This window comes from Salarias fasciatus, chromosome 9 (genome assembly GCF_902148845.1).
Source record: "Salarias fasciatus chromosome 9, fSalaFa1.1, whole genome shotgun sequence".
NCBI classification, from domain to species: Eukaryota; Metazoa; Chordata; class Actinopteri; order Blenniiformes; family Blenniidae; genus Salarias; species Salarias fasciatus.
This window is the reverse complement of record NC_043753.1, coordinates 25,265,653-25,292,755: the sequence shown is the minus strand read 5'-3', so window position 1 is coordinate 25,292,755 and position 27,103 is coordinate 25,265,653. Positions and strand designations below refer to the sequence as shown.

Below are 27,103 nucleotides of genomic sequence, written 5' to 3'. Positions count from 1 at the left end.
TTTAACATGTTTATTACAATACGTACATTTTCACATTTGACCTTTGACATCTGGTCGCCCTGGCCGACTGGAGGTCGCTGCACGCCGCCCCCGGCCTGGAATGGCGCTCCGCCACAGCTCCGTATAAATAAAACCTTTTGAGATCCGCGCTGCTCGGGTCAGCGGCTGTACAACGGAATGAACACAGAACAGAGTGGGGGCGGGGGCCGGGCGGGGGGCGGGGCCTGGTCCACAGCAGCACGCCGTCACGTCTCCTGGCTCCGTTTCCTCCGTCCTGTTAAAGCACTCCCTCCACCAGGCACTGGGTTCTGTCTTCAGACGGGAGAAGCAGGGTCACCACGGGCTGCAGGCGGAGCCCGGACCGCGGCGGCGGCGGCGGCGGCGGCGGGCGGCTGTCCGCCGTGCCTGAGAGCACGTCTGGTTCTGGGAGCGGACCCAGAGGTTACAGGAAGAGGGGCGAATCAGAGCTGAGGAACCGACAGGAGACAGTGTGTGATGCTGGGAGCATCCGGCTCGCCGCCGCCGCCGCCGACAGGAAGAGAAAGAAGCGTGGAGTCTGCGGACCGGTTAACATGGAGGAAGAGGAAGAGGCGAGCTGATGAAGGCAGCGGCCGCCCAGGCGTGGATTAGTCTGGATGTCAAAGCGTCTGATAGGCATGGCTTTCCATGGCTTCATCTACAAAACCTATTTACAACATGGATAAGAAGATCTACAGGAATCTACAGGCTCCGCCTCCTCCGCCGCCGCCGTCTCCACTAAACGCCAGGCTCATAAAACCTCCTCAGTCCTGCTTGGTTCTCCAGCCCAGACGGCCCAACGTCCACTCCACTGCAAAGTGTGTGTGTGTGTGTGTGTGTGTGTGTGTGTGTGTGTGTGTGGTGTGTGTGTGTGTGTGTGTGTTAAGACTGGGCTCAAGAGGACCTGAACAGCTTCCAGCTATGTGCAATGCGTCCCCTGCTCTCTCTCTCTCTCTCTCTCTCTCTCAGACCATGAAGGAGTTCTGGTTCTTCAGCTTTTCGAGTTCTTTGATTTGCTGTCTGAGGAACAGTATCCTGTGGAGCAGACAGAGCAGAGTCAGAGTTAGCCGGGGGGGCGGGGGCCTCTCGTGGCGGCGGCGGCGGCGGCGGCCCCTCACCTCTGCTCCCGCAGCGTGGCCTGGATCTCGCAGACCCGGACCAGGGAGCGCAGGTTCTTCAGCTCGGTGCAGTTGTCGGACATGCAGATGCTGCCCATGGTGTGGGCCTCCTCCCGTAGCCGGGACGCCTGGGGACACGGAGGGGGGGCGGGGGTGAGGCGGGCGGGGGGCGGGGCGGGGGCGGGGTTTAGAGGGGCACTGACCCTGCTTCTCGGCGTGCTCGGCGGGCCAGCCCTGCACGTGCTTGATGAGGCTGTCGTTGAAGTGAGCGGCGAGAGGTGGGGGTGAAGGAGCAGGAGGGCCGGGACGCCGCCGAGGAGGGGGGGGCCGAGGGCAGGCTGGGGCCGCCAACGCCGCCGCCCGCCAACGCCAACGCCACCGCCGGGGCCACGTGTTCGGACCGGGAGACGGACTCCTCTGACTGCTGCAGGAGACACCAGACACCACCGTCAGAGCTCCGCCCACCGCCAAGAGCTCCGCCACCGCCGTCACATGACCACATCTGTTTACGTTCAGTGTCTACACGACTGTTTGCTTCCGTGGAGACGGAGCGGGGAGCACTGCCTCATGGTCTCAGCAGTTGACTGATCAGCAGCATCTCCCTGGTTTCCCTCCTCTGCCTCTGATTGGCTCGTCAGCCCTCACGCTGCACAGGAAACAGACGGCAACCAATCAGGAGAGTGGATGCAGCGAGCAGCAGCCAATCAGAGGCAGGGCAGGGCGGGACGAGGCTTCATCTGGTCGTATCGATGAACAGCAGCTCAGAGACACGGTCCATCGTTCTCATGCTGTCCTCCTGCTGAGGACACGTGTCCATGCTGTCCTCCTGCTGAGGACACGTGTCCATGCTGTCCTCCTGCTGAGGACACGTGTCCATGCCGTCCTCCTGCTGAGGACACGTGTCCATGCTGTCCTCCTGCTGCTTTCCCACATTTACAAACCCTCTATCTTACTCTTTAAACTCCACTTTTTTGTGCCTCATGCAGGGAATCTGGTGTTTTATACAAGTGGTCGTGTGAATTTGTGAACTGAATTTGTACATTGGCGTTTAAAAGTTGCTATCTGTGCTTTAAGTGATCTTTGTCGTTTCCACAGTAAAAAATTAAGAACAGTTTTTCTTCCTAAAATCAAAAGTGGGTAAAAATAGCCATGTGACCCCTGACCCCAGAGATCAGGTGAAAGCCAGACTCCTCATGTCCTCATACAGGGAGTCAGAACCCACAGGGCACAGCAGACTGGCTGTTCCAGCAGCGACCAGCAGGGGGAGCAGCAGCCCAGCAGACTGCTGGTGTCTGGAGCGGCGGAGCGGCGTACTGACCCCTGGCGCTGCAGCGTGCGCGGAGACGCCGTGGAGCCGTCGTGGCCGTGCTGCTTGTCTCCGGGGAGGGGCTGCTGGGCCGCCGGCTGGCCGTGAGACGCCGGCTTCACCGACGGCGTGCTGGCCTGCAGCGGGAGGACAGACGGAGTCAACACGTCATCCCAGACCTGAGCTCCGCCCGCCGACCTCGCCCTCTTACTTTAGTCTGTGAGATGACGGGCTGGCGTGCTGAGGAGGGGCTTGAGAGGCCCGGCGTTGCTCTGCGGCGTGCTGATCCGGGGCGAGACGTAGGACCGGGCGACGAGGCGTCCGACGTTAGCGACATGGGCGACTGGTTGGACTGCTGGGCTGCTGGACGGACACAGGAAGCAGAGCGGTGAGCGGCGACAGGCGTGGCCGGCGCGGCGAGCGCTGCGGCGGGCGGCGCTCACCTTGGCTGGACAGCTGAGCGGCTTGAGACAGGATGGTGGTGATGTTGAACGGCGACGGCCCGGCGGTCAGCAGCTTATGGAGCATCGACTGCAACGAAGCTTGAGTGACAGCAGCTGTGAGAACTGAGGGAACAGGGAAAGGTCAGCTCCGGGCAGGCTCCACCCGGACCCCAGAGACCCTCGCTGCAGCGCCGGCGCCCTCGGACCTTCGTTGATCTTGGCCATGTCCACGCTGGCGTTGTTGAGCTGCAGGGCGGTCTGCAGCGCCGGGAGCAGCTGGCGCAGCAGGGTGGGGTCCTGCAGCAGCGGGGGGGCCGGGGACTGCAGGACCGGGGACACGGGGACCGTGGAGGACGCCGACGAGCTGGCGGGAGCGGACGAGGCGTTCAAGCTGCCCGAGCCCGAAGACGACGACGAGGATGAGGAGGATGAAGACTGGGACTGTGTGGTGGCCGCCGCCGTGGGCTTCTCCACCGGGGTCAACTCTGCAGAGACAGGAAGGAAGGAGCGCCATCACCTCAGAGAGGACACCACCCTCACGGAGTCAGCGCACAGACAGCCGTCCATCAGGACAGACGGATCACGCTGGATGTCTGACAGGGAACTGCTGCTTCTCAGGTACCAGCACTGTCAGGACACCCGTCCTCCAAACACCCCCCCCCCCCCCCCCCCCCCCCCGCACGCCACAACATTATCTGCAGAGACGGCAAACCTCCGGTACAGAGCTCCAGATCCACTCAGATCCAGTGGAAACGCAGCCTTTACTGATGGTGGGGGCTAATGCTAGCTAATGCTAGCAGCCATGTGTCTGAGCCTGTAGCTGCTGCGCTGTGGTGTAATGTTGCGCTGTGCTTCTTTTCTGGACCTCTGCTGCTCCAGATGTCTCTGCTGGTCAGTTTCTGGATAAGCTGCTGGTGTTGAACCAACCACCTTTCTCGTCTTCATATTTCCTCAGAAAATCATTTACAGTCGGTCTTACTTCTGTCATCCTCATTAAAGGAGGGGCATTACGTGTTTTCTAGTCCTTCAGTATCAGTCTACAGCACTCCAGCAGCAGCTTTGCTCAAAGTTGGATGGTGAAAGCTGCATGGGTCAAGAACAACTTAAAGGTGTAATACAGGATTTTCTAGAAAAGACGAAGCCAAACGTCTGTTACTCACTTTTTGAAAAACGCGCATGCGCCAGACCACCCGCCCGGCTCTCCTGCTTCTCCCAGGAAACGCCTATAATGGCGGAAGCGTGCGAGCGCGACCATCTCTCCGGGCGTGCACGGCTCTGTTTACAGCTTCTTCGGCCTCATAAAGCTTGTTTTCCGAAACAGTTCCAGTTTCATTATGTCAGACTTGCCATCGGTAAGTACTGCCTGAAACAGAAGCTCACGGCTACAGAAACACTCTGAATGCGCAAAAGGGAGGAGCTTATTGGGAGCGAGCACGAAGAACGGCCTTACGAGAGCAGCTCGTCAGAATGATTGACAAACAGACCCACCAGTTATTTAGATGATCCACCCGGAACTCAAAGCAAATAGAACATCCCGTATTACACCTTTAAATCCAAAGTTCCTCTGCATCAGGCTGCCTCAGACACTGGAAATGAGTCCCTGTCTCTTTAAGAATCTCCTCAGCTGAGCGGCCTCTAGCTAGCGACCCCTCAGAGCGTCCATCTCCATGCGCATTCTCCAAGAGTGGAGAGGGGCGGGGCAGCGAGCTGTGCAGGAGGAGCTGTGCAGGCTTTGTCAGAGCTGGGGCGGAGCTGTGCATTATGGGCGGAGCTGTGCAGCACGGAGCGTTTCAGGCTCAACATGGCTGCCAGGGGGAGACTCAGGGATTGCTCAAATATGCGTGAATGGTTCAGGAAACAACTCCATGAGTCTCTTTAATGGGGAAATGACACTGTAGCTTTATACAAAGCTCAGAAAGTGGATTTTGCTTAACACTCCCCCTTTAATATTACAGAATCTCTAAACCGTGGACATCTCCGGCCATCTCTCGTCTACCTGCTGCTGACTGGTCTGAGTACAGGTCCTTGGTGCAGTATCAGACCAGACACTGGTCTCAAAGATGAACCCCAGTAGAATCCCGACGCCACAGCTCTGAACAGTCCCTGGTTTGAGTCCCTGTGTCGGTCAGTCCCACTCCTCCAGCTGATTAATGGGAACATGCTCTGAGCAGATCACGGCTGGTTCTCAAGTTTCATTTAAACAGAAGTGTGGGTGTTCGGCGATCAACTGATCAGCTCAGACACTGTGATCAAGAGAGATGGACATCAGCAGAACGTCCGGAGGAACCAGTATCTGTGCAGCTCTGGATCTCATCCACAACTCAGAAAGGAGAACCTTGATTTTCATTCCATAAACTGCACCGCCACGAAGAAGACTGCTCAGCAGTGACCCCGGAACTGAAGTCTGCGCGTTGAGAGGAAACCGGAGCTCCCAGAGGCGCCAGCAGCACTTACTGGGACCGGTGAAGCCGGGCGCCGCCGAGGCCTGCATGGCCTCCCTCCGGTAGTCCCGGTCCTTGGGGAAGCTGTTGACCACGGCGGTCTTTGTTGCCTCTTTTTGCCTCTGCTCTCTGGAAAACACACACACACACACACACACGGCGGCGACGGTGAGCACGTCTGCTGCTCCGGGGCTCGGGTTAACCGGTGATCGGGCGCTGCGGCTACCTCTCCAGCCACTCTTTGGGCTTCTCCCACTGGGACACCTCCGTCCTGCAGTTGTAGTAATATTTCTTCCCAGAGGAACTGATGTGCTCGGACCAGTCGTCACCGGGTTCGTAAGGCTGCGGGGAGAAGCAAACGTTTAGGGACAGGAGGCCACAGAGTGTGTGTGTGTGTGTGTGTGATGCAAGAGAGTGTAACATCATGGTGAATGTACAGGAGCAGTGGGATGAAGAGCGCCGTGGCGGTGGAGGGAGGCTGATGCCGGGGACAGACTGACTGCTTTCTCCTTTAAACGTCTGGAACTCTGAATTCCAGTTTCAGCCTGAGCTGCCTCTGCCAGGCGTCGCCTCAGCTGCGCTGCTCTGCATTCTGGGACAAAACCAGACACCTGACTGCAGGAATGAAACCTGGAGGGGCTGCGACTCGGCTGCAATTAACCTTACTTCAGTTGAGGACTCATCAGTTATCCTGGTTATCTTTAACCTAGAGGTATATGAAATCTGTTTTATTTTTTCCCAAATTCCGTTTTTTCCGTTTTAATATTTCTGAATTTGGTATTTTGCTTTTTATGCTCATTTTTACCATTAAAAAAAGTGTCTGGTAAAGTGGAAATGAATAAATGTCCACAATTTAATAGGATATAACAGTCCATTTAATGTTTAAAGTGCTGCAACAAAGAAATACTTCAAAATTACATTTAAAGAGAAATAAATAATAAACACTCCACCGTAACATGTGTCTTTGCGAGTCCAGTCCACGGGACGTTGACAGCATTTACAAAAAAGCTTCTCCTCCCCTGAGGCATAACAGTCCGTGTCCTGTTCTGCTCTGTGTTTAGCGCTTAGCGTGGAGTTTTCGTAACTTTTGAATGTGTGAGGGGAGGGCGCAGCTCGCTTGGACTGGTGTTGTTGTTGTGTTAGCATTAGCATTAGTATTAGCATGTCAGGGACACTGTTTAAGTGACGGACACGTTGCAGCAGCTCAGGCGGTCCCCCCGGCATGCTTGCTTTGCACTGTAAGGTTCCATTTTCTCCCGAAAACTGAATTTCAGGCCAGATTAGGTTAATATTCCGCGTTTTATTCCAATTCCATTTTTATTGGTCATTTCCACGATTCCGTTAACACGGATTTCATATGGCTCTACTTTAACCATCTCATCTCTGGTGATAACAACACACACTCAGCAAGATGTCTCACTATGGGCAAACTTACACTGAGAATCAGCTGAACAATGACTCAACAACTACAACACCCACAATGCCTTGTGTGCACCTGCACTACGGCAGGCCTAGTAGTTCAAAAGACACAACAGTAAGCAGAAAAGAGAAGAGAACAGTCCTCCACGACACCTGAGAGCTGCAGCTGCTCCGGACCACAGGGCTACTTACTGTGTCTGAGGTCTTGCTGGGGTTCGAATGTGAGTTGGAGCTGTGCAGGGAGCTGTGGTTGTGAGAGTTCTCTTGAGGAGAATAACTGGTCCCTGCAACAGACGAGAGCACAGCGAGAGAGGAGTCAGGACCGACAGCAGGATGAGAAGCCCCTGCAGGTTAGACCACACACAGCTCCACCGATCTGCTAGCGTCTCCTACACCTGCAGGATAAAAAGACGTGCTCACAAAATCACTGGGTCATTCCAATAAGCTCCTAAACTTCATATCCAGTTGATCCATCTGTTGAGGCTGCACTGTAACCACCGCTGGAGCGATTACAACAGAAGCAGCAGGATTGAGAAGTTATTGAAGCTGATGTGGTTCCAGATGTTTCCAGTGTGATGTGGAGTTCTGATCAGCTGAGGTATGACAGAGCCGGAGGTCCATCTGTCCCTGAGCCACCTGTTAGTCCACCGTCTGCTCCTCCGGGTCCCAGACCCGGGCTACACCACACTACATCACACGGCGTCGCAGCAGGAAATATCCACATCCACACAACATGACAAGGACTACACCCCAGGTACTTCACAAGCCAGGCCTTTAGATGGCGCTGTCACTGTGCTACAGAAGCACCAGCAGGAGAGGAAGACAGAGCCTGGGGTAAAACAGAGAGGAAGATACTAAGGCTGGACGATTAATTGAATTTTAATCTTGATTTCGATTTTGGTTACTCACGATCATAAAAACGTTATAATCAGAGAAAAACGATTAATTAGCTGCACGGCGCGGCGTGTATGTAATTTCCTACGCTGCCAAAGTACCATGAATGCACCTTGTGCACGCAGCCACAGCCAGGGCTCTATCAGCAGCACGTGAAGGAAGCGGTTTACAAACATGGCAGAAAAGGAGCCTTTAGCTGACAAGAAAGGTCGGACTGCTTCAGTCATCTGGAAGCATTTTGGCTTCAAGTCGTCGGACATCCAGCATCCTGCCACAAGTGCTGCATCAGGCGGGTTTTCAGCGCAGGTGGAAATGTTGTCAGCTGCCTTCGTTAGTCGCTGAAGCCAGACCAGGTGAACAGACTCGTCTTCCTCGCCAAAATCCTGTAGGAAGTTAACTACAGGGAGTGTTTAACTATGCAGCCAACCCCTCTTTTGTGATTTAAAATAGTTTTTGAGAGAGTTCAAAGAATATTTTCAGGCTGTGTTTTTGACTGAGTTATTAGTGTATTTTGCATTTTGCTATTTTTGCAAGTTTTACAGAAATGCATGCAGATTGGGTATTTATTTTTATTTATTTGTTTTATTGATATTATTTAATATATTAATTTTTATAAGTTTGTTTTTGATTGTTCTTTCAAGTTGTAGTTTAATAAATACTCAAGTTTTGGAATTATGAATAATCGTGGTTATTAATCGTGATTTCAATATCTATCAACATAATCATGATTATTATTTTTGCCATAATCGTCCAGCCCTAGAAGATACTGCCTCATTAACCCTTCAGGAGCTTCTGCAGCCACACTGCCAGTCAGCTTCTGGCCGACCTTCGAGTTCACAGAGTCCATTCACCAGTCCGGGACCAGAGAAGCTCCGACGGCGAGCCCTGCAGGGGGTCTGGCTGAACGAGCATGTCCCGACACCACGTACCACGTGCCGACAAACCTTTTCCAAACACCAGCATCATTTTCCATGACAAAAACTGAGGCGTGTCTCTGGGACGGATCAGTAATGAGCCGACGGCGCCTTTTCAACTGCTTTACATGTGAAAGCAACACTGCTCTTAACATCAGACACGTCCAGCACAGAGCAGGCTGGACAGCCACAGTCCAACCATCAGAAGGTGAAGCTGAAGCTGCTCTGAAGAAGTGAGGCCTGTGGGAGCAGTTTCCTCACAGAACGCAAAACACTGATGGACAAGAAATGAGGTTTCATGAAGATTAATCTACGGGGATCAGAGAGACCTGCTGAGAAAAACTTGTACAAACCAAGATTCCTTGGATTGAGTCACTGCCTTGGTCCACGTCTGTAGCGTTAGCTCCGTGTGTGGCCGAGTTTTCACCTTTGTGCTCTGCTTGAACCGCTCCGCTAAGCTCAGAGGGTCAACTGGAAGACGGCTCAGACAGCCTGCAGGCCCAACAGCTGACAGAGGGCAGAGCGCAGCCTCCACCCAGCCCAGCAGCCTGAAGACCTGCTGAGGCACCACGGAGTTCACCACCACCACGTTACTCTGCACCGCCCGCAGGGGGGCGGGGTTAGAGGTCGAGAGGCGAAGCTGTAACACTGTTTCCAGTCAACGTGCGTCTTGCTCGTCCACATGTCAACGCCAAGGAGACGTTCTTAAATTCCTCCACTCCAGAACCGGCTGTCAACACAACACCCCACCGCCGCCAGGAGGATGGGTAGAACTGACGGGGTGACACCAGACGGCGCTGATCTTTACTCTAACAGTCACACTCCAGGTCCGTGAACACACTTCACAGATCAAACAACACAGGGTGGCGAGCGCTGAGGATTCCCACCAGCTCAGAACGCAGTACCAGCCCCCAGAGAGCATCAACACACTGCAGAGAGAGTTCAGAGGGGCTTCACCCCGGGTCTTCTGAGAGGAAATCAAACCTGTGGTTCAGTCCATCAAATATCAGCAACAAAAAAAGCCGCTGAAGCAGCCAAAGCTTGACCGATTGATTCAAATGCAGCTGAAGTTCAAAATGAGGAACGGGAAACGTGACTTCAGTGTTTTGGTTGCTGGTAGAAATACTTCAGGAATTGTTCACAATCAATCATCAACAGTGGTGTTTAAAGCGAGCGGCAGTACTCCTGGAGACTACTGCCTTGCTCAAGTCTGAAGAGGCAGCACAGCAGAAGACCCGCTGAGGCTACACTACAGGGACCGCACATAATTTCATCTGTTCCTGCAAACGGACCGTTGACAGTGGAGGACAGTCCTGCTCGCTGGGCCGATTCCTGCTCCACACATCGGCAAACTGAAAAACACCAGTGCCATGTTCACCTCTTCACCAGTCATGAAACCAAGCACAACTACACAATCAGCTTCACATCTGGCTACACCGGTGAGTGTGGTTACAGTAATTAATGAAAAAGGAAAAAAGCTTGAAAGACGGCCTCCATGGTAGAGCGGCAGACAGGCGAGCAAGAGGAGGGACAGAGAAAAGACACATTAAAAACTGAATTACAGCAAAAATACACAAACACAGAGTTGACTCTCTGGTGATAAAGTGTGATTTAGTCATTTCCTGACTGTGACTGCGGAGAATCAGTCCTTCAGAGACTAATCAGCACAGAAACAGGACGTCTACACGCGTAAACAGGTACATGGAGAACAGATCAATAACCATTAGGGATGGGACGAGATATCGCGAGATCGAAATGCCGAGATTGAGTATGTTTACATGCAGGCAAAAACTCTTTATTAACTGGAATATTGACGGAATAATACATTACATGGCGCACAGCCATGTAAACATGTGCAAAACCCTGAGTATGCTCATATTCATATTTAAAAACCCGGTCGAAAGGGACATGAAATACTGTTCTGCACATGTTCTATCCGCAAGGAATCTTGGTCTTTTGAGTCCACAGACTACTTGTGATACAGTTTAATTGATATGATGTAAAGAAAACGTGCAGAAACGATCGTTCAGTTCTTCTCTTTTATTGAAAAAACGCTGCATCACATCATTGAAAATTTCACCACGTCTTCCCGGCTCACACTGTTTTTCTAACAACATGCAGAGAGAGCCTGCAGCCTGCAGCCTTCTTCCTCTGTGGTGTCTGTGTAAAATAAGGTTGAACATGCAAACAGCACACCTAGTGGCAGGAAGTGCAAATGCAGTCATGGTGTCGTCTGTGCGCTGTGGTTTGAACGGGAATAGGGGAACTAGGCGGCCGCCTCGGGCGCAGTGTACGGCGGAGGGCGCTGTGGCCGTACAAGGGGCGCCCCGACGCTCCGTGTGAGCACTGCTCTGCGCCGCTCCGACGCTGCATGTGAGTACCGCACCGCTCCCCACAGCTCAGCACCAACACCCCCCCCCCCTTGTGGAATTTGTGTCTCGTCCCACCCCTAATAACCATATATGCCATTTCCTCCTCCGCCTCCCCCATTTCTCACCAGTACATGTAGTATTTGTAGGGGTGATCATGTTGCCTGAAAGCTTCAGATAATCTTAAAGGGGCAGTATCATGCTTTTTTAGCTAGTCCAAACCCTATTACAGGCATTAACATGGTAACAGTTTATTTTGGCGCTAAGGAAAAGTCATTTTGTGTGAAATAAAAGATTTTATGGGACCAATTCCGAAACCTGGAAGAGAAAACGCTCCGTTTCACTGAAAATCCCGCCTCTCCCCCTGTGGACTTTGACTGACAGCTACTTCAACCAATCAGCGCTTCAAAACAAATACGTCATCAAAATGCGTTGGCTTCTCTAAGTGTTAGCTTTAGCTCTTAAGGCTCATCCATGCTTCACATGTACGCGTTTCCGCGTCCGCGCACAACCGATGTGCACACGCTTTCTCCCATACTACATTTTGCGCTCAGCTGTGCGCGTTCCATGCCGGCGCGGTGATCCACGCATCCTAGAGAAGCTTTTCCGGCACTACAGACTGTTTATCTGCGTCTTTATTACAGATTAGAGAAAATTAAGCACATACACTGTCAGTACATTATCATTAAGTATTTAAGTTTATTTAGCCTTTTTTTTCCTGTCTCTGAATCGCGGGGCGGTGCCGGAGTGATTAGTTACTTTCACTTCTGCCTGCAGACCTCCTCCTCCCTCCAGACAGTCTCTCTCTCTTTCCACGAGTTTTTCACTCTTCCGGTGTCTTTAAGTGGAGCCATCAGGCTGGAGCTCCGTCTACTTTCACTTTACCGTCATGTTTTGTTTGCTGTGGTGCTCTGGCGCAGGCGCACACTTCCGTGAGCTGTGCGCAACACGGTCTCAAAATCTGGCTGCTGCACGGATGTCCGGGAATCGGTCCGCGTGGACAGGAATTCATGACAATTTTTACGTCATGCGGACCAACGCGCACCCACGCAGACATGTGAAGCATGGACGGGCCTTTAAGCTCTAGCTTCCCTACAAGCAAAGACACGCAACAACGTCTTTTCCTGTTAGAAACTCACCAGGCGCAGACTCTTGCTCTTGTTGTAATACTTAGTATTTTAGCTATAACTTTACTTATTGCAGCTTTCAGACGATGGTTTAAGTTAAAGTCCATAATTGCCGCTACGCGCAGTGATGGGGTCACTTCCGGTTTAGCCACCGGAAGTCGCCAAAAAAAACCGCAACGCTGATTGGCTCGGCCGTTTCATGACCGAGCACCTGCAGGGGAGGAGAGGGGCGGGCTCAGAGGAGGAGGGGCAGGCTCAGAGGAGGAGGGGCAGGCTCAGAGGAGGGGGGGCAGGCTCAGGGGAGGGGGGGGGGGCAGGCTCAGGGGAGGGGGGGGGCAGGCTCAGGGGAGGGGGGGGCAGGCTCAGGGGAGCGCTCTGCTGCTAGAGACGTCACTGGAAGAGACAAGACTGTTTTGGGAGGGGCTGCCTCTCTGAGCAGGAGAAAAACAAGGAAAGCTCAAACACACAGGCACAAAGGAAAAACCCCGCTTTGGGGGGGGGGGGGGGGGGGGGGGTTGATGAATAAATAATAGGGATGTGCGAGTACTGATACCAGGTATCGGTATTGGGTCGATACTGGAATCATTTCAAAGTATGGAGTACTCTTGAAGGCTACCGATGCCAGCCGCCGTTACTCAAGGCAAGAAAATCCCAGGCGTAGTGAGCGCTCCTCACCAGCAGATGGCGGTAGTGCAACCCAATGGGATGCAAGCTGCCATTAACCATGACAGAGGAAGAAGCCCTCCTCTCCGGGGCACTGACAGACTGAGCTACACTGCAGCGGGCTGACTTTTCCATGAGTCTCATCCAGAGCAGAGACAACAGGATGAATCCAGAACGGCTGCTCGTCTCACCAAAACTCCGCCGGTGTGGAAATTCTTTTATACAAGTGAAAACGAGCCGAGCTTTGCAGAATGCAAACTCTGCAATGCTAAAATTGCTAGAGGAGGTGCGCGATCTTTTTCATTTACCACTAGTAATTTGTTGAAACACCTCAGGGCGAAGCTTGTGGACGAGAGTCTGACGCTGTTGTGCTGGAAAAAAGGAAAAAAAAAAAAAAAACTCCTGCAGCAACTCGACGGCAAACTCTGCAGAAGACCGAGAAGCTGAAGAGCACCGATCCGAAAGCAGCACAAAGAACACCAGCAGCTCTTAGAGCAGCTCTTAAAACTCAGGGGTTCTCTTTGATTGTAGTCCATAAAAAAAATCATTAAAATGAGGACATTAAAAACTGTAGTTCACATAACGTGTAAAACTCAGAGAAAATAATTTATCTTGCACTTTGGTTCATTTAAAAGCGTTAAAATTAGTTCATTTAAAAAAGTGTATAACCGGGTTCCTCAATTAGCGGACGTGGACCGCGGCACACCTCGCTACGGACCCAGGGCAAATGTATGGGGGAAAAAAAAATCTTTCTTTAAACACCCCGTGTTCCGTGTGAACGCCGTTCTGTGCCGCCCCGCTCTGCGGTGCGCTCCGTTACACCGCACTGCCCGGCATCCATCGGTATGCCCCCCCCCTACAGGGCGCTGAAGCCCGGACCCATGCTCGTATGTAAAAAACGAACCGCCAACCTTCCGGTTATAAGACGACCTGCTCTACCAACTGAGCTACTGTCGCCCCGACATTATGTCCGCCATTACTCCGCCAGATGCTTAGTGAGCAACAACTGAGCAGGATCTTCCAGAAAGTCAGAACAGACTGGCTTCTAGCACTGCCACAGCTCCACACAGACTCCACCAGCTGAAAGAAACTTAAATCTTATTCGAGCGCTACTAAAAGAGCGAGGAAGGAGTTCCTCTCTTCCATGCTCGCAAGCCACCGGCACGAGTTTTTCACTAAGCTGCATTACATCCAAGGCCTGCAGGGGGCGCTGTTTCACATAAAACGTGTAAACTCCTTAATGCAGCTTTACATAAGCGTAAAACTCAAAGAGTAGTTTGGTTTATTTTTCAGACGATTATTTTGGACTTAAACAGTGGCTGTGCTGCCTTTTCTCTAGAAATAAGTCATTTTTCAAAAATGACCTGTCACTGCATTATTTTAAATTTTATGTATCAAAAGTATCGGTGAGTACTCGTACTTGGTATCAGTCTGAAAAAAAGTGGTATTGAACATTCCTAGTAAATAACTATATAACAAGGTTAAAACATACAAAAAGTGAATTTTGCATGATACAGCCCCTTTAACTATGCACTTAAATGTTCCTCTAGTTATCCACATACATAATAGATGCATGGGGCACAATTTTCCATTAAAAAAAACCCTGTGGCCACATGTGTTGCGTTCAAGTACACTCGATGGCAGCTAACAACAAGCGGAGCGCTGTGCGGCAGCTTTTCTAACAAGCTAGCAGAGCAGACACTGCTGTGGAGGCTGTGTGAGGAAGAGCTGGTTCACAGCAGAGACCAGCCGCCAGGGAAACACCACAACCAGCTGGAGGGAGAGACGCTGCTGCTGGCATCGGCACTAGCTAACTAGCTAGCTATCAGCGGTTCAGACTAGCATGAGGGGTTTTACACACAGTCAATCAAAGAAATATGACAAGACACTGAATATATCAGCAGCTGAACAGCTGAACAGCATCCATGGCTGGAGATGGAATCAACATTTTGATCTGATAACTAATGAGTACTCATTTAATTCCATTCTGAGGTATTTCAATGGAGATAGAGCCCTCTAGTGGTTATTTAGTGCAGCTGCGATCGAAAAAGATCCCAAATCTCCGACATGTCAAGGCTGTTTTATGCTTTCTGCACAGAATCTTCTTATGCTCCGCCGCCCAAACTGCAGGGGGCAGTGCATAGCAGTCACGTCCACCAGAGTACTACATGCGAAGAGAAGAAGAGGCTCTTCTCCTCCTCATCTGACTGAGGCAACAGAACAAGCTCCAACATCTTGCTTGTCTGAGGCTGTAATGCCAGCTGGAAATGAGCTTTGGTCCTTTTTTCCCGACACCACAGGGATTTAGAGTCTGACAGGAACGCGAGTTAAGAAAAGGTAAAGCTGAGAAGTGTAAATGTGAAATTAACTCTGTTTCACAATGCAAGCAACATTCATCAACAAGGAACATTTCTTGTTTGGAACAAACTGTGACAAAAAAACTAAAAGATAAAGACTAGTGGTATGTACCCTGTGTTTATATATGAATTGTATGTAGATACAAGAAACTCTCTGTCCTGTCTCCTTCTCTTTCTGTCCCCTCACCCCAACCGGAACAGCAGAAAGCCTCCTCCTCTGAGCCTGGTTCTGCAGGGTTCTCCTCCTCTGAGCCTGGTTCTGCAGGTTCTCCTCCTCTGAGCCTGGTTCTGCAGGGTTCTCCTGCTCTGAGCCTGGTTCTGCAGGGTTCTCCTCCTCTGAGCCTGGTTCTGCAGGTCTCCTCCTCTGAGCCTGGTTCTGCAGGGTTCTCCTCCTCTGAGCCTGGTTCTGCAGGGTTCTCCTCCTCTGAGCCTGGTTCTGCAGGTTCTCCTCCTCTGAGCCTGGTTCTGCAGGGTTCTCCTCCTCTGAGCCTGGTTCTGCAGGGTTCTCCTCCTCTGAGCCTGGTTCTGCAGGGTTCTCCTCCTCTGAGCCTGGTTCTGCAGGTTCTCCTCCTCTGAGCCTGGTTCTGCAGGGTTCTCCTGCTCTGAGCCTGGTTCTGCAGGGTTCTCCTGCTCTGAGCCTGGTTCTGCAGGGTTCTCCTCTCAGCCTGGTTCTGCAGGGTTCTCCTGCTCTGAGCCTGGTTCTGCAGGGTTCTCCTCTCAGCCTGGTTCTGCAGGGTTCTTCCTGTTAAAAGGGAGCTTTTCCTTTCCACAGTCGCTTATGCTTTCTCATTTGTTGGGTTTCTCTGTAAAAGAAGTCTAGAAACGACCATGTTGTAATTGGCACTTCATAAATAAAGCTGAATTGAATCGACTTGGATGTAAAAATAAATGGAATCCGTGTCGGACACTTCAACACCCTGCAGGACTTCAGGATAGTAGCAGTATTAGTAGTATCGCCCCTGAAGTGTGTTCATCAGGGATCGATGGATCAGCAGCCGGGCCGATGTTCAGCATCCTGACACATACCAGCATCAACCTGTTTTTAACCTGATGGCCAGTCAGACATCAATATGAAACGGATTATTCTGCCTCAGACGCAGCAGCGTCTCTCTGTCTGGAGTCCACTCTGCCTCCAGCATCGTCCCGCCCACAGCACCGTCTGATTGGCTACACCCAGAGCCGGCAGGGCTAACAGCCAATCAGCAGCGAGAGCTGCATGCACAGTGCCAGCAGAGCCATAGATGTACGTGCATAGAGGAGAGGAGAGAAGAGATCGTCTCCTGACGGGCAGATTAATCCTGTAAAGGCTGAATTCTGATTTCCACAGACAAGATGCCGTGAAGCACAGTAAAGCACAACATTTGCTAACAAAAAAAAAAAAAAAAAAAGAAGTCCCGCTAGCTTAATGATAACTTGTATGGGAAAACCCACTGACATGCTAACAGCACATTAGTCGCAGAACTTGCTGAAAAAAAATTAAACTGAGCAACATTTGACTGAACAAAACGGTAATTCCTTCAACACTAACAGGCAGATATTTCCCCCACTCGGAAAAAGACAAACGGTAATGAAAAACTCAAAACTCAGCCGTTAGCCCACGAAACACAAACAGGAAGTACAGGAGCTATGGAAGTCAGCTTTCACTGTTATCACTTTTACTTCAAATGAATATCAGCTGTAAATGTCGGTTATGGGCCTCGTTAACTGTAGATAATCAGCCTCGGCCCTGGAAAAACCACATCGGTCTCTCTCGAGTAGAAATCCCCTCCGTTTTGGAAAACTGGATTCAAGCTCTGAAAACTGAACGATGAGTCTATATTCAGAAGGTGGACTCAGAATTCTGTGCAAACACCATGACAGCATGATGGAGTCCTTATTTCCACATGACTGGGTCGTACGGGCCAACCAGACCCACTAAACTCCATCAAGACTGGTACTGAGACACTGCATCCCCTTCTGACGGCTGCTTCCAGCTGGGAGCTCCCAGCTCCAGACAGCGACAACGAGCTTCTCCTAACATGACGGCGGGTTTCATGACTGAAACGCTGTCTGGGAACACACCCTCAGCAAATCTGAAGCAAAATGAAGCCAGATCTCCTCAGACTGCTGCTGCAAGTACAGACGATGTGACCTGACAGAACACCAGCAGGAGAATGATGGACCCTTTCCTCAGCTCATCTGCTTCATCCTCCAACTGCTGATGGAAAACGTCATTCAAAGACTGAATTGATAATTAAAGCTGTAGTCCAAGATCTGAAATGGTAGGCCTCACTTTCACCACAGGGTGGCGCTGTGAGCCTCTGAAAACACTGAAATGCTGCAGCTGCAGTCGTAGTAAATACTTGTCGGTGATACAGAAAGCTTCATTCATGACAGAACGCAGTGTTGCTGCTCTCCTGGATTCACCAGCACCAACAGAGCAGATCCATCACGCCGTCATCTGGATCACATGTGGACAGGCTGTGCAGAGACGGAGCGGACCGCGACTACCAGGGCTATAAGAACCGGTCTTCTGGAGCCGTGCATCACCCAGGGAGGTTCAACAGCCTCCACCGAGACTTCACACCACTGTCAAACCAGGTTCACAACTGAGGCCGAGAGCAGGACGTGTCAGTGAGGCACAGCTGGAGAAGACCTGGACTGGTTCACCCCTATGGTCCTGACTTCACCTGAAGGCAAGGCAGCACAGCCCAAACCTCAAACCCTCACACTTCATCAAACTATTCCTCAGTCAAGTTTCACCATGAATACAACTCCAGGTGAAAGTCACCAACAAACTGCAACCATTAGACGATTCCATGATTACCGCCATCTTTTCCCCTCACTTTGTGGCTCCTTCATACTTTCAAACAAGGTCCAGCTGTTTCTCAGCAAACATAAGCCAAAGGAATCAAACCAGTGTTCTCCTGGAGAACCTCGGTTCCTGGAGAGAACCTTTCCGGCATGTTCCAGCTCTCTCCCAGCTTCAACACACCCAGCAGAGCCCAGTATTGATCCAGGCGTGTTCTCAGTTCTGCTGCTTTAGACCGAGAACCTCTTGATGAAGAGTTCTGATCTGAACGTCTCCAGGGTCACTAGAACCACTGAGCAGCAGGAGCTGAGAGCCGGGAGAGGACTGATCTCTGATTCACATGATACGGATCAATCAGATCAGTTTCTAATGGTCCACAGCGTGATATTAATTTATAATCTACTCATTAGACATCATTTCACAGTTTGATTCTTGGCTCTTCCAGAGTGATTACACTGACTTTAATCGGTAACCGTCCTCAATGCGTTCTCCCCCTCCTCTCCCTCAGAGAGCGCCGCACAGGAAAGGTTTCAGGCAACCATATGAACATGTTCAGTGGTTTATAACGACATTCACTCACAATGCAGCTGCCGACCTTCTGTTTAGTGACCGCGGCTCCACAGGCTCCAAGTGACGGAGCCGCTCAGGAAAACTGAGCCAACGGCGCTGTGGCGCTCGACTAGCAGAGAATAAACATATGAATTCTCCAGAAAAATGGTGAAATAAAGTTTCACGTGTTCATAAAAATCCATGTCAGTACAGTTTGACCAGCTGAGGGAGAAAGTGGAGGAGGTCAGAGCAATAATGATCCAACAGCCACTAATCTGAAGGTTTTACTGGAGATAAAGTAAAGACGTGTGAAACTAACATCTCCTAGATTTCAACATGTTAATCTAAACCTTTGTATCCAGGAGCAGTCCCGGGTTTGGTCCACGGACCAGATGTTTGACAGAGAACATCTGTTTTCACCATATGGACCCTGGAGGACCCTGAGGTCCTCTCAGCGGACTCTGATCCAGAACCAGCGGCCCCCGCCTGTGGGACAGCCTGCCGGAGAACCTCAGGACCGGAGACCGTCCAGGTTTCTGATTGGTTGAGCGCAGAGCGGCTCTGCCTGTCGCTGGCTGTTCGTCCCGTCAGTGCTTATGACGGCAGATCACATTTGTCTTTGAGGTAAACATAACAGTGAAGGACATGTTTGCCTTTGACAGACATGTGCTGGAATGTTTACATATTTACTCTGTTCAGAATGTTTCTCCATGACATTAAGCTCTCCAGGAGGTTGGAGAGCAGAGACGAAACAGGAAGTGACGTCCAGAACGCCGGCCTTCATATTGTGGTGTTTCTGATATGAAGGCAGCTGGATGGTTTAGCTCCAGCATGGAGCAGACGGGTCAGCCTGTTCACGGCTCTGAGACGCCGCTCACCGTGGACCCGGCGGAATGACGGCACTGACTGGAGGCTGAGGTGGGCCTGGAGGACCAGAGGCCTCTGTCCTGGCCACTCTCACCCATGCTGTATACGAAAGAAGTATTATCTTTCATTAAAAGTCGATATGTACACCACAAAACACCATCTGCGATCAGAACCCATTATCATCCAGCAACCTGCACAGAAGAGAAGTGAAACAGGCTCTGGCATCATTCTGACAACTCGTTCCACAGCTGTTTAGCAGGGGCTGACAGGAGCATGACAAAAAGGCTTTACTTTGTAAAAATGATGATTCTGGAGCTCTTCAACAGTTGTCAACACTCCACAACGCTACCGAAACATCTCCACTGATGAAAAAAAGACCGATGTTCTTCACATAAATACAACATGAGACAGCTTATGTTCATATATACAATCAACCTCCAGAACTGTCACGTTTTTCTAAACACTCTGATGAAGACAGACACTGAGCAGCGTCTGAATCTGGCCGCGTGCTCCACATGAACATCATCTCAACTGACACAACCACCAGGAAGCAGAGCGATGGAGCTTCCCACCTAGGGCTGTACCGTTTAACGGTACCTCAGTGGTACCGACCGAAAAACTTGGGTATAGACCGGTACCGAACAAGAGACGTGCGTACGGGTATCAGTTTCAGTTCTTAAAGTGGCTGCGCGTCAATAAACATGCTGGGAGCCTGGCGTCTGTTTTTTTCCACCAACTGTTGTCCCAATCCCCGTGCGGAAACGATGGTTCAGTTCTTCTCTTTTACTGAAAAAACGCTGCATCGCATCGTTGAACATGTGACCACGTGTTCCCGGCTCACACTCTCACAACATGCAGAGAGCCTGCAGCCCTTCTTCCTCTGTGGTGTCTGTGTAAAATAAGGTTGAACATGCAAACAGCACACCTAGTGGCAGGAAGTGCAGATGCAGTCATGGCGTCGTCTGTGCACCGTAAAGGCAGGAACCGAAAAAAGTACCGTTCAGGAACCGGTACTGTACGTGAGGTATTGAAAAAGTACTTGTACCCGAAAAATATCTAATGGTTAGAGCTGGGCGATATGGCCTCAAATCAATATCATGATAATATTGAGCAGTTCTCCTCGATAACAATAAATGGACGATCCATGATCTGCACCAGCACAAACACAGGACAGACGTCCGTCCTTCCTCTGAGTCCCAGCATCAACTGAATGAAGCTGAACGGTGAAACGCCACAGGAGAACAAAAAAGCAGCTGGAGCTAGAGCAACAAGTTCACATGTTTAGAAAAAAGCAGCATTGTGAACACTGTTCCCAGGATTAACACTCAGCTCAGCCTGGCCTGTGCAGAGTCAGAATCTCCACATCTTCACAGGAAGTGGACAGGAAGCTTCACAGCACTGAACGGTTCACCTTCACCAGGCTGCTGACGCCCCGGTGGCAGCCTGATGGATTCAGAGTTTTGCACGAGGACGTGTGAACCCGCGGAGAAGCCAGAACTGATCAGGATGATCTGGCCTCAGCACGATTCGCCACGGCTCCGGCTGATCACAGTGAGCACCGAGGCTCTGGAGGAAAAACTCTCTGGATACAGCTGACCATCTGCTGAGCTGCACCGACACTCAGGAAGCTCTACGCTCCACTTAGAGCGCTGTTAACAACATTTTCAGCCGAAAACCAGCAAGGACGATCTTCCACCGGCCTGTGGGTCGGGGTGTGTGCGATAGGGGCAAGAAAACATATCTTATTGTTTTAAATCTTCAAACGACATTAATCTCAATCTTAAAATCTGACTGAGAGTCGGACTCAATGAAATCAATATCCAAGACGAGGTTAAGCAGCAGCAGAAACCCTCAGACAGCTGTGTGGCTCCACAGACTGTTACTCTGAGACGAGTAACAGTCCCGCGTCTCGTCTCCAGCCCGAGCTGTGAAGGACCGTCCTCTGCAGCGCTGGACAGGCGGCGTGTCGCTGCTGCAGCTACAAAACATGCTAATGAGAGCGGGGAGTTTGACTTCAAGACAAAATCACTATAAGTTAGAGTTATAAAGAGCTGAATCCCTGCTTTGAGCCAGTCAAAAAGCTCTACAGGTTCTAAAGGCTGCAGAGTGCTTGAAGAGCACGGTGCTGCTTCCCATCATGCCTCTGGAGTCACGGAGTCGTTCTGCCGAGCGGAAAAGCTGGACGGAGTCAGAGGTGGAGAAAATCCTCCTCAACTCATGATTTGAAATAGAAAAAGCATTTACTACAGCTGTGCTGCACGTTAGCAGCGTTCCGACAACAGTTTCTAAAACGGAGTGTTTCCAGTGGCTCTCCACACCGTCACGTAAACACACACCCAAAACGCAACTGAGGCTCTCTGTTCTCACCGGAGAACGTTCTGCTCTCCCAGAAGAGCGGATACGTAACCGAGAGCCATCAGGACTGAACCAAACAACCGGAGGGTTCAAATGTGGCCCGCTGCTGTTCTACCTGGGGAAATCACTTTGAGCGCTACCACAGGTCCATGTCTTCTTGTTCTGTGTCCATGTGTCCAAGGAAAGAGACGCCTTTCTCTAGTTTCAGAGACAAACATGATCCCAGCTTTCCATGTTGACTTCAGGCTGGAGTAACGCCACAATTCAAGATGAAAATGCTGCAAATCACTAATAGAGAAATGATCCGACTGGACTGGATGGACGAGGGGAAAAGGCCAGAAGCAGTGAAACTAATGGTTCAACCCGGTTCTGGACTGAAACCTCACGCCCAAGGCAAGAGTCTTCCTCCAGCTTCTGGAGCCATGATGAGTTAATATGTCAGAAAAAAAGTTGTACGAGTTGTACAGATCCAGATAAGAAAAGATCTTCTCGTGCTTTCCACGAATGAGCCTGAACTGAGTCGACCACCTTCAACAGCCTTCAAGCTCCACAGGACACAAAGGAGACCCTTCAGAAGGAAGAGCTGCCAATCTGAGCTGCATCTTCAACAGTGTGAGAAAAACGGACGACATGAGGGTCGAGGGAGAAAGTGGATGTAAGTAAAGACTAAGAATTATCATCACAATGACAATTAACTGAAATGGGACTGCAAACCGGAACGGAGACAGACCAAAGCTCAGGCCGTGTTGACACAGCTGAACAACCCAACACTTCAGTTTGCATCAATACTAATAAGTAGAACCAGCAACGAGGTGAGGGTGTTCCTCAGGGAACCCCACTGGTAACCCAGAACAATGGACCTGTGGTCAGTGTGTATCAAGCCTTGTTTGCTGTGGGCCAGAGGAGCCAGAGGCCTCTCCCAACACACCTGATCACAGCGACTGGTCCCTACCGGGCTTGGATCAACGCTTGATGAAGACATGATCAATAGAGTGAGAGCAGCAGCAGGGAGGAGTGTGGAACACGGGGACGCTGGCCCTCAAGACCACATTAACACCCCTGCTACTCCCACACACTACAACCAAAACACTCCTGACTGCAGGCCTGTCAATAATAACTGAGGTGATTTGTACAAAGAAACCAAACTTTAGATTTTATCAGGATAGAACTGGACATCTTTTAAAAATATCTGTCTAATCAAAATGTTAAATTAGTAAGACCTCACTGAATTCAGCCATATCACACTGTATTCACACAAAGCTGAATAATCTGACTCTTCTTATATTTGGACATTAAGCTTCAGCACACAGGCCTCACAGACCCGGCACTGATGTGATGTCTGGAAACCTGAAAGAGCCGGTCCAACATCAGGACCAGTGAACGGGGAAGGAGAAGTCAGCTCTGGGAGCCGAACGCTGTTAACAGGATTTAAACCGGCCGGTCTTCACTGCGTTCCTGCTACAGCTGATCAAAACAAGAACCCCGCCGGCTGGGTGGCTCACCTCCGTCCCTGTCCCGGGCCCGGTGTGTGTGGACGGCCTTGACTCTGCCGTGCCCCGTGCCGTCTGTGTGTTTGTTTTCAGGGCTGTCAGACCGCCGCAGCATCTTGCAGGGAGGCGTGACGTCCGAGGAGTCTCGCATCTTGTCGTGCCGGTGGTCCCCACCCGGATGGCTCTTGGACGAGTATTTGAGAGTCTGCGGGACAGAAATCACACGGTTACCGTCCTGCAGGTCAGACTCTGAGGGTTTATCACCTGGAAGATGTCTGGAAACATTCATACCTGTTTAAGGCACATCAAAGTTTAAATATTTCACAAGCTCATTTCCACAGCTCTTCTCTATTCATGCAGGTTAATATTTAAAGGCTCAGAGCAGTGATGAGGGTCTTGGTAAATGACATTAGATACACTGGCACTGCTTATTAACCTGATGTTTTCACGTTTACAACATTAATTGATAGTGGTAATAATAATTAAGTAAACAATTCAGCAGATAATCTACGCGTCTTACTGCAGTATGAATACTTGACTGATTCGTTGATAGTACTTATTTGCGGATATATTAGTGCTAAACTAGCAGGGTTTATGTTCAAAATGACAGATTGCGGTCAGGCCTAATCGGAGCTAACAGGCTAACGTTAGCTTCAATAAAACCCGTCTGGAACTCCCCCTGAACGGCTGAACTCGACGATCACATTAAGTCCGAGTCGTGGTTTATAACTCAGAAACCCGCTCGGGGGCGTTTGCGGCTCTCGGGGGCCAGTTTGAGGGCGCACCGTGCACTTTTTGGGGGCTTTTTTCCGCACTGGCTGCGGCCTGCGGGGCTCCAGAAGCCCGAGCTGGAGTGTTTTAATCAGGCTAACGCGGCTAACGGGTACCTGATAGGGCTGAGAATCTCTTCGGTCGCACCTGCAAACACAAAGAAGCGAGTCGTGAGGGCACGGGGCCGACAAACACTCGAGTTTCCACACACTTATTCCTGTTTTCAGTGAGAAAGATGGCGGATTGAGGAAAATGAAAACCAAAGGGAAAAAAAGGTGTTTACCCATCGCCGAGTCTCGGTTGTTTCCTCGCATACATTACCATCAATGCCGTGTTAGTGTGTTTAGAGTGGGATGTGAAAGACTGACAGCGGGACTGTGGTGTTCTTTCTGGCGGATTCGAGCTGAGATCGTCGGGTTTGGCTCTGCTCTCGGAGGAAAGAGCGCCCTCACTCAGTCCATGTCCGTCCCAGACACACGCAGCGGGGCTGGATCAACTACAGCCGGAGCGGAGGGGCTGTGCGGGGGGCGCCAGGTGCGGCTACTCAGCCAGCGCTGGCACATCGAGCAAATATTTCTTCTCTTACTCTTACACACCTTCTTACTGTTGTTTTTAAACATCAGTTAGCTGATGTGTTTTATCATACACTTCAGAAATTGAACTAAATTCAGTAAATGATGTGTGAAGTAAACATAAAATATAAGCGGAATTCTGTCCAACCTGGCATCCTCACTGCAACCCACTTCTCCGTCGATGGCAACATCCGGGACTCACAGTGACCGGAGTCCAGCCAGCAGCGTCCAAAACTTCAGAAAATCCCTGTTTGTGATTCAAAGAGGAATATGTTGTAATAAATATATACATTTTAGTTTACAAAACTACAGCAAATAACGCATGTGAGCCATTTCCGAATAAAATGTTGTCAATATTTACAATTTACAGGCCAGCAGTTCGTGACTTGTTCTCTGCTGACATCTAGTGGTAAAACTGTGACATCGCAGTTAAGAGTTATTTATTGACATCAATATTTCATGATAAAGGTAAAAAGTTTGATTAAAAAATAAAGTTGCAAGCAGCATTTGGAAGCATATCCCACTTCATCCACCAGGTCAATGATGAGGGCCGGACTGTGATCAGTGGAGCCTCACTGTGACTGAAGCATGTGGAGCAGAGTTCCTGTTCTCTGGATGATGGTTGTTATTATCGTATGACTGTGATCAGAAGTGTAAAGGTCGACGCTGAATGGCCCATGTTCAGGTTACTTACATGGCACTCCCTGTCTCATGGTTAAATATCAAACTCTGTGGTGTGGCCACGCCCTCCTGACCTTTGTACCAACCTCTTCTCCATCAGCAGGTCAGATTTGAGGTCAGTTAAAATCACCCCCTTGGAAACTCACATACAGATGAGAATCACTGACGGATCAATACATTCATTTATTATTAAGTTAAAGAGATTTTCTTTGCATTCTGTTGACGACAGAGCTTCACAATATTTTATGTATAGTTTCCATTTTTCATACATGAACAGGAACACAAGTCACAAACAAACCCGAGCTCATCTTCCATGTTATTCAACACTTGTCAGGAGACAGGACGCCACACCAATTAAACTAATTCATTCCTAACAGAAGTGGAACAGCAGCTTCTTTCCCCTCAAAATGTCTTGGTGACACTTCAGAACACATTTTCTGAAATGGAAATGACTTGGAGGGCTAAAGTTTGTGTTTTTACTTGTTTTTTTTTTTTAACTGAAATGTTTTGTTGCCACAGAATCATCACAGCGCCATCAAAAGGTGTATCAGTCCCTCCATGTTCCATTCCAGCACCGTCATCCTGGTGGTCCTGATGCTGCAGGAGAGAGGTGGTCAGAGGAGCAACGCCATCGAGCCGCCGGCCTCCATTGTTCCCACAACAATACCTCCTCCTCCCACTGTGACCGGGCGCCTCCAGCCCAGCTACCAGCCCTGAGCCCAGCACAAAGGGAGGGTGGGAGCTCGTTTCTGGAACACACACACACACACACACACACACACGCACACACACACTCACTCACACACACACACACACACACACACACACACACACACACACACACACACACACACACACACACAGACACAGACACAGACACAGACACAGACACACACACACACACACACACCACACACACACACACACACACACACACACACACACACACACACACACAGCCCTACAACAACCGGGAAAAGTCCACTGTTTCCCTGGGCCCCAACAACCAGAAATTACAAACAGATAAATAAATAATGAGCTTCATCTTCAGAACAATCACCAACCTCAGCACAAATATAATTTTAGACTGAAAGAAAGTCAATATTAGCAATTACACTTTCAGAAATGAATAACCAGATAGATAGATAGATAGATAGATAGATAAACAAACAAACAAACAAACAAACAAACAAACAAATAAATAAATAAATAAATAAATAAAAGCAAAATGAATAGAACAAGTTTTAAAATGAGGACCTGTTGCTTCTCTATAACAACATGACCTGCAGGGGGAGCTGTCACGCCAATTTTAATAAAACCATCCACTGATTATCATCTGAGCTGAACAGTATTTTCTGTTGAGCGACGACCATAAGTAGTAGTAGTGGTAATAATAATAATAATAATAACAACAATAATAATAATAATAATATTAATCTTTACTTGTGGGTGAGCTTGTTTCACTGTTTGAATAGTAGTATAAAGTGTTTTCTCTCACTTTACAAAAAAGAAAAACATACGCAAACTATACATAAGAAGGACTTAAGCAGGATAAATTAAAAAAAACTAAAAGATAAAAACAAGATAAGTCAACTCTATGTTGTAATCAAAAGGAGTGTGTGTGTATCAGCAGGATGTTTGTTCCTCATCTGAGGAGTGAAGGACGTAAAAAGTGCTCCAGTTAGTTTCTTCTGACTCTGGGAACTTTCAAAAAACCTCCTCCTGAGGACCTCAGAAGCCATGCTTCCTGTCCAGAATATTTTGGGACCTTCTGTGTTGACAAACATGTTTTAAACACCCTTCTTTTTTAAGATTTTAAAATAACTTTATCGAAACACATACAGAGTTCCTTCGATTGACAGTATAAAGATGACATTAACAATTGAAAGAAGAAGAAGAAAAAGAACATAAATACAAAAACAAATAATGATATAATGATAATAAATAAATAAATAAAT

At 49.8% G+C, this 27,103-nt stretch overlaps 1 protein-coding gene across 1 annotated transcript; it reads right to left on the bottom strand.

Annotated features, from left to right (window-relative positions):
• On the bottom strand, window positions 1-24,380 carry waca (WW domain containing adaptor with coiled-coil a). The gene is given in 15 exon segments (XM_030099903.1): window positions 1-1,053; window positions 1,137-1,263; window positions 1,340-1,560; window positions 2,455-2,579; window positions 2,654-2,674; window positions 2,676-2,749; window positions 2,752-2,802; window positions 2,886-3,008; window positions 3,092-3,370; window positions 5,340-5,455; window positions 5,553-5,668; window positions 6,938-7,029; window positions 23,134-23,326; window positions 24,009-24,039; window positions 24,176-24,380. Coding segments are annotated over 15 exon segments (1,680 nt in total). The 5' UTR covers window positions 24,217-24,380; the 3' UTR covers window positions 1-983.
• Between the last annotated feature and the right edge of the window lie 2,723 nt (window positions 24,381-27,103).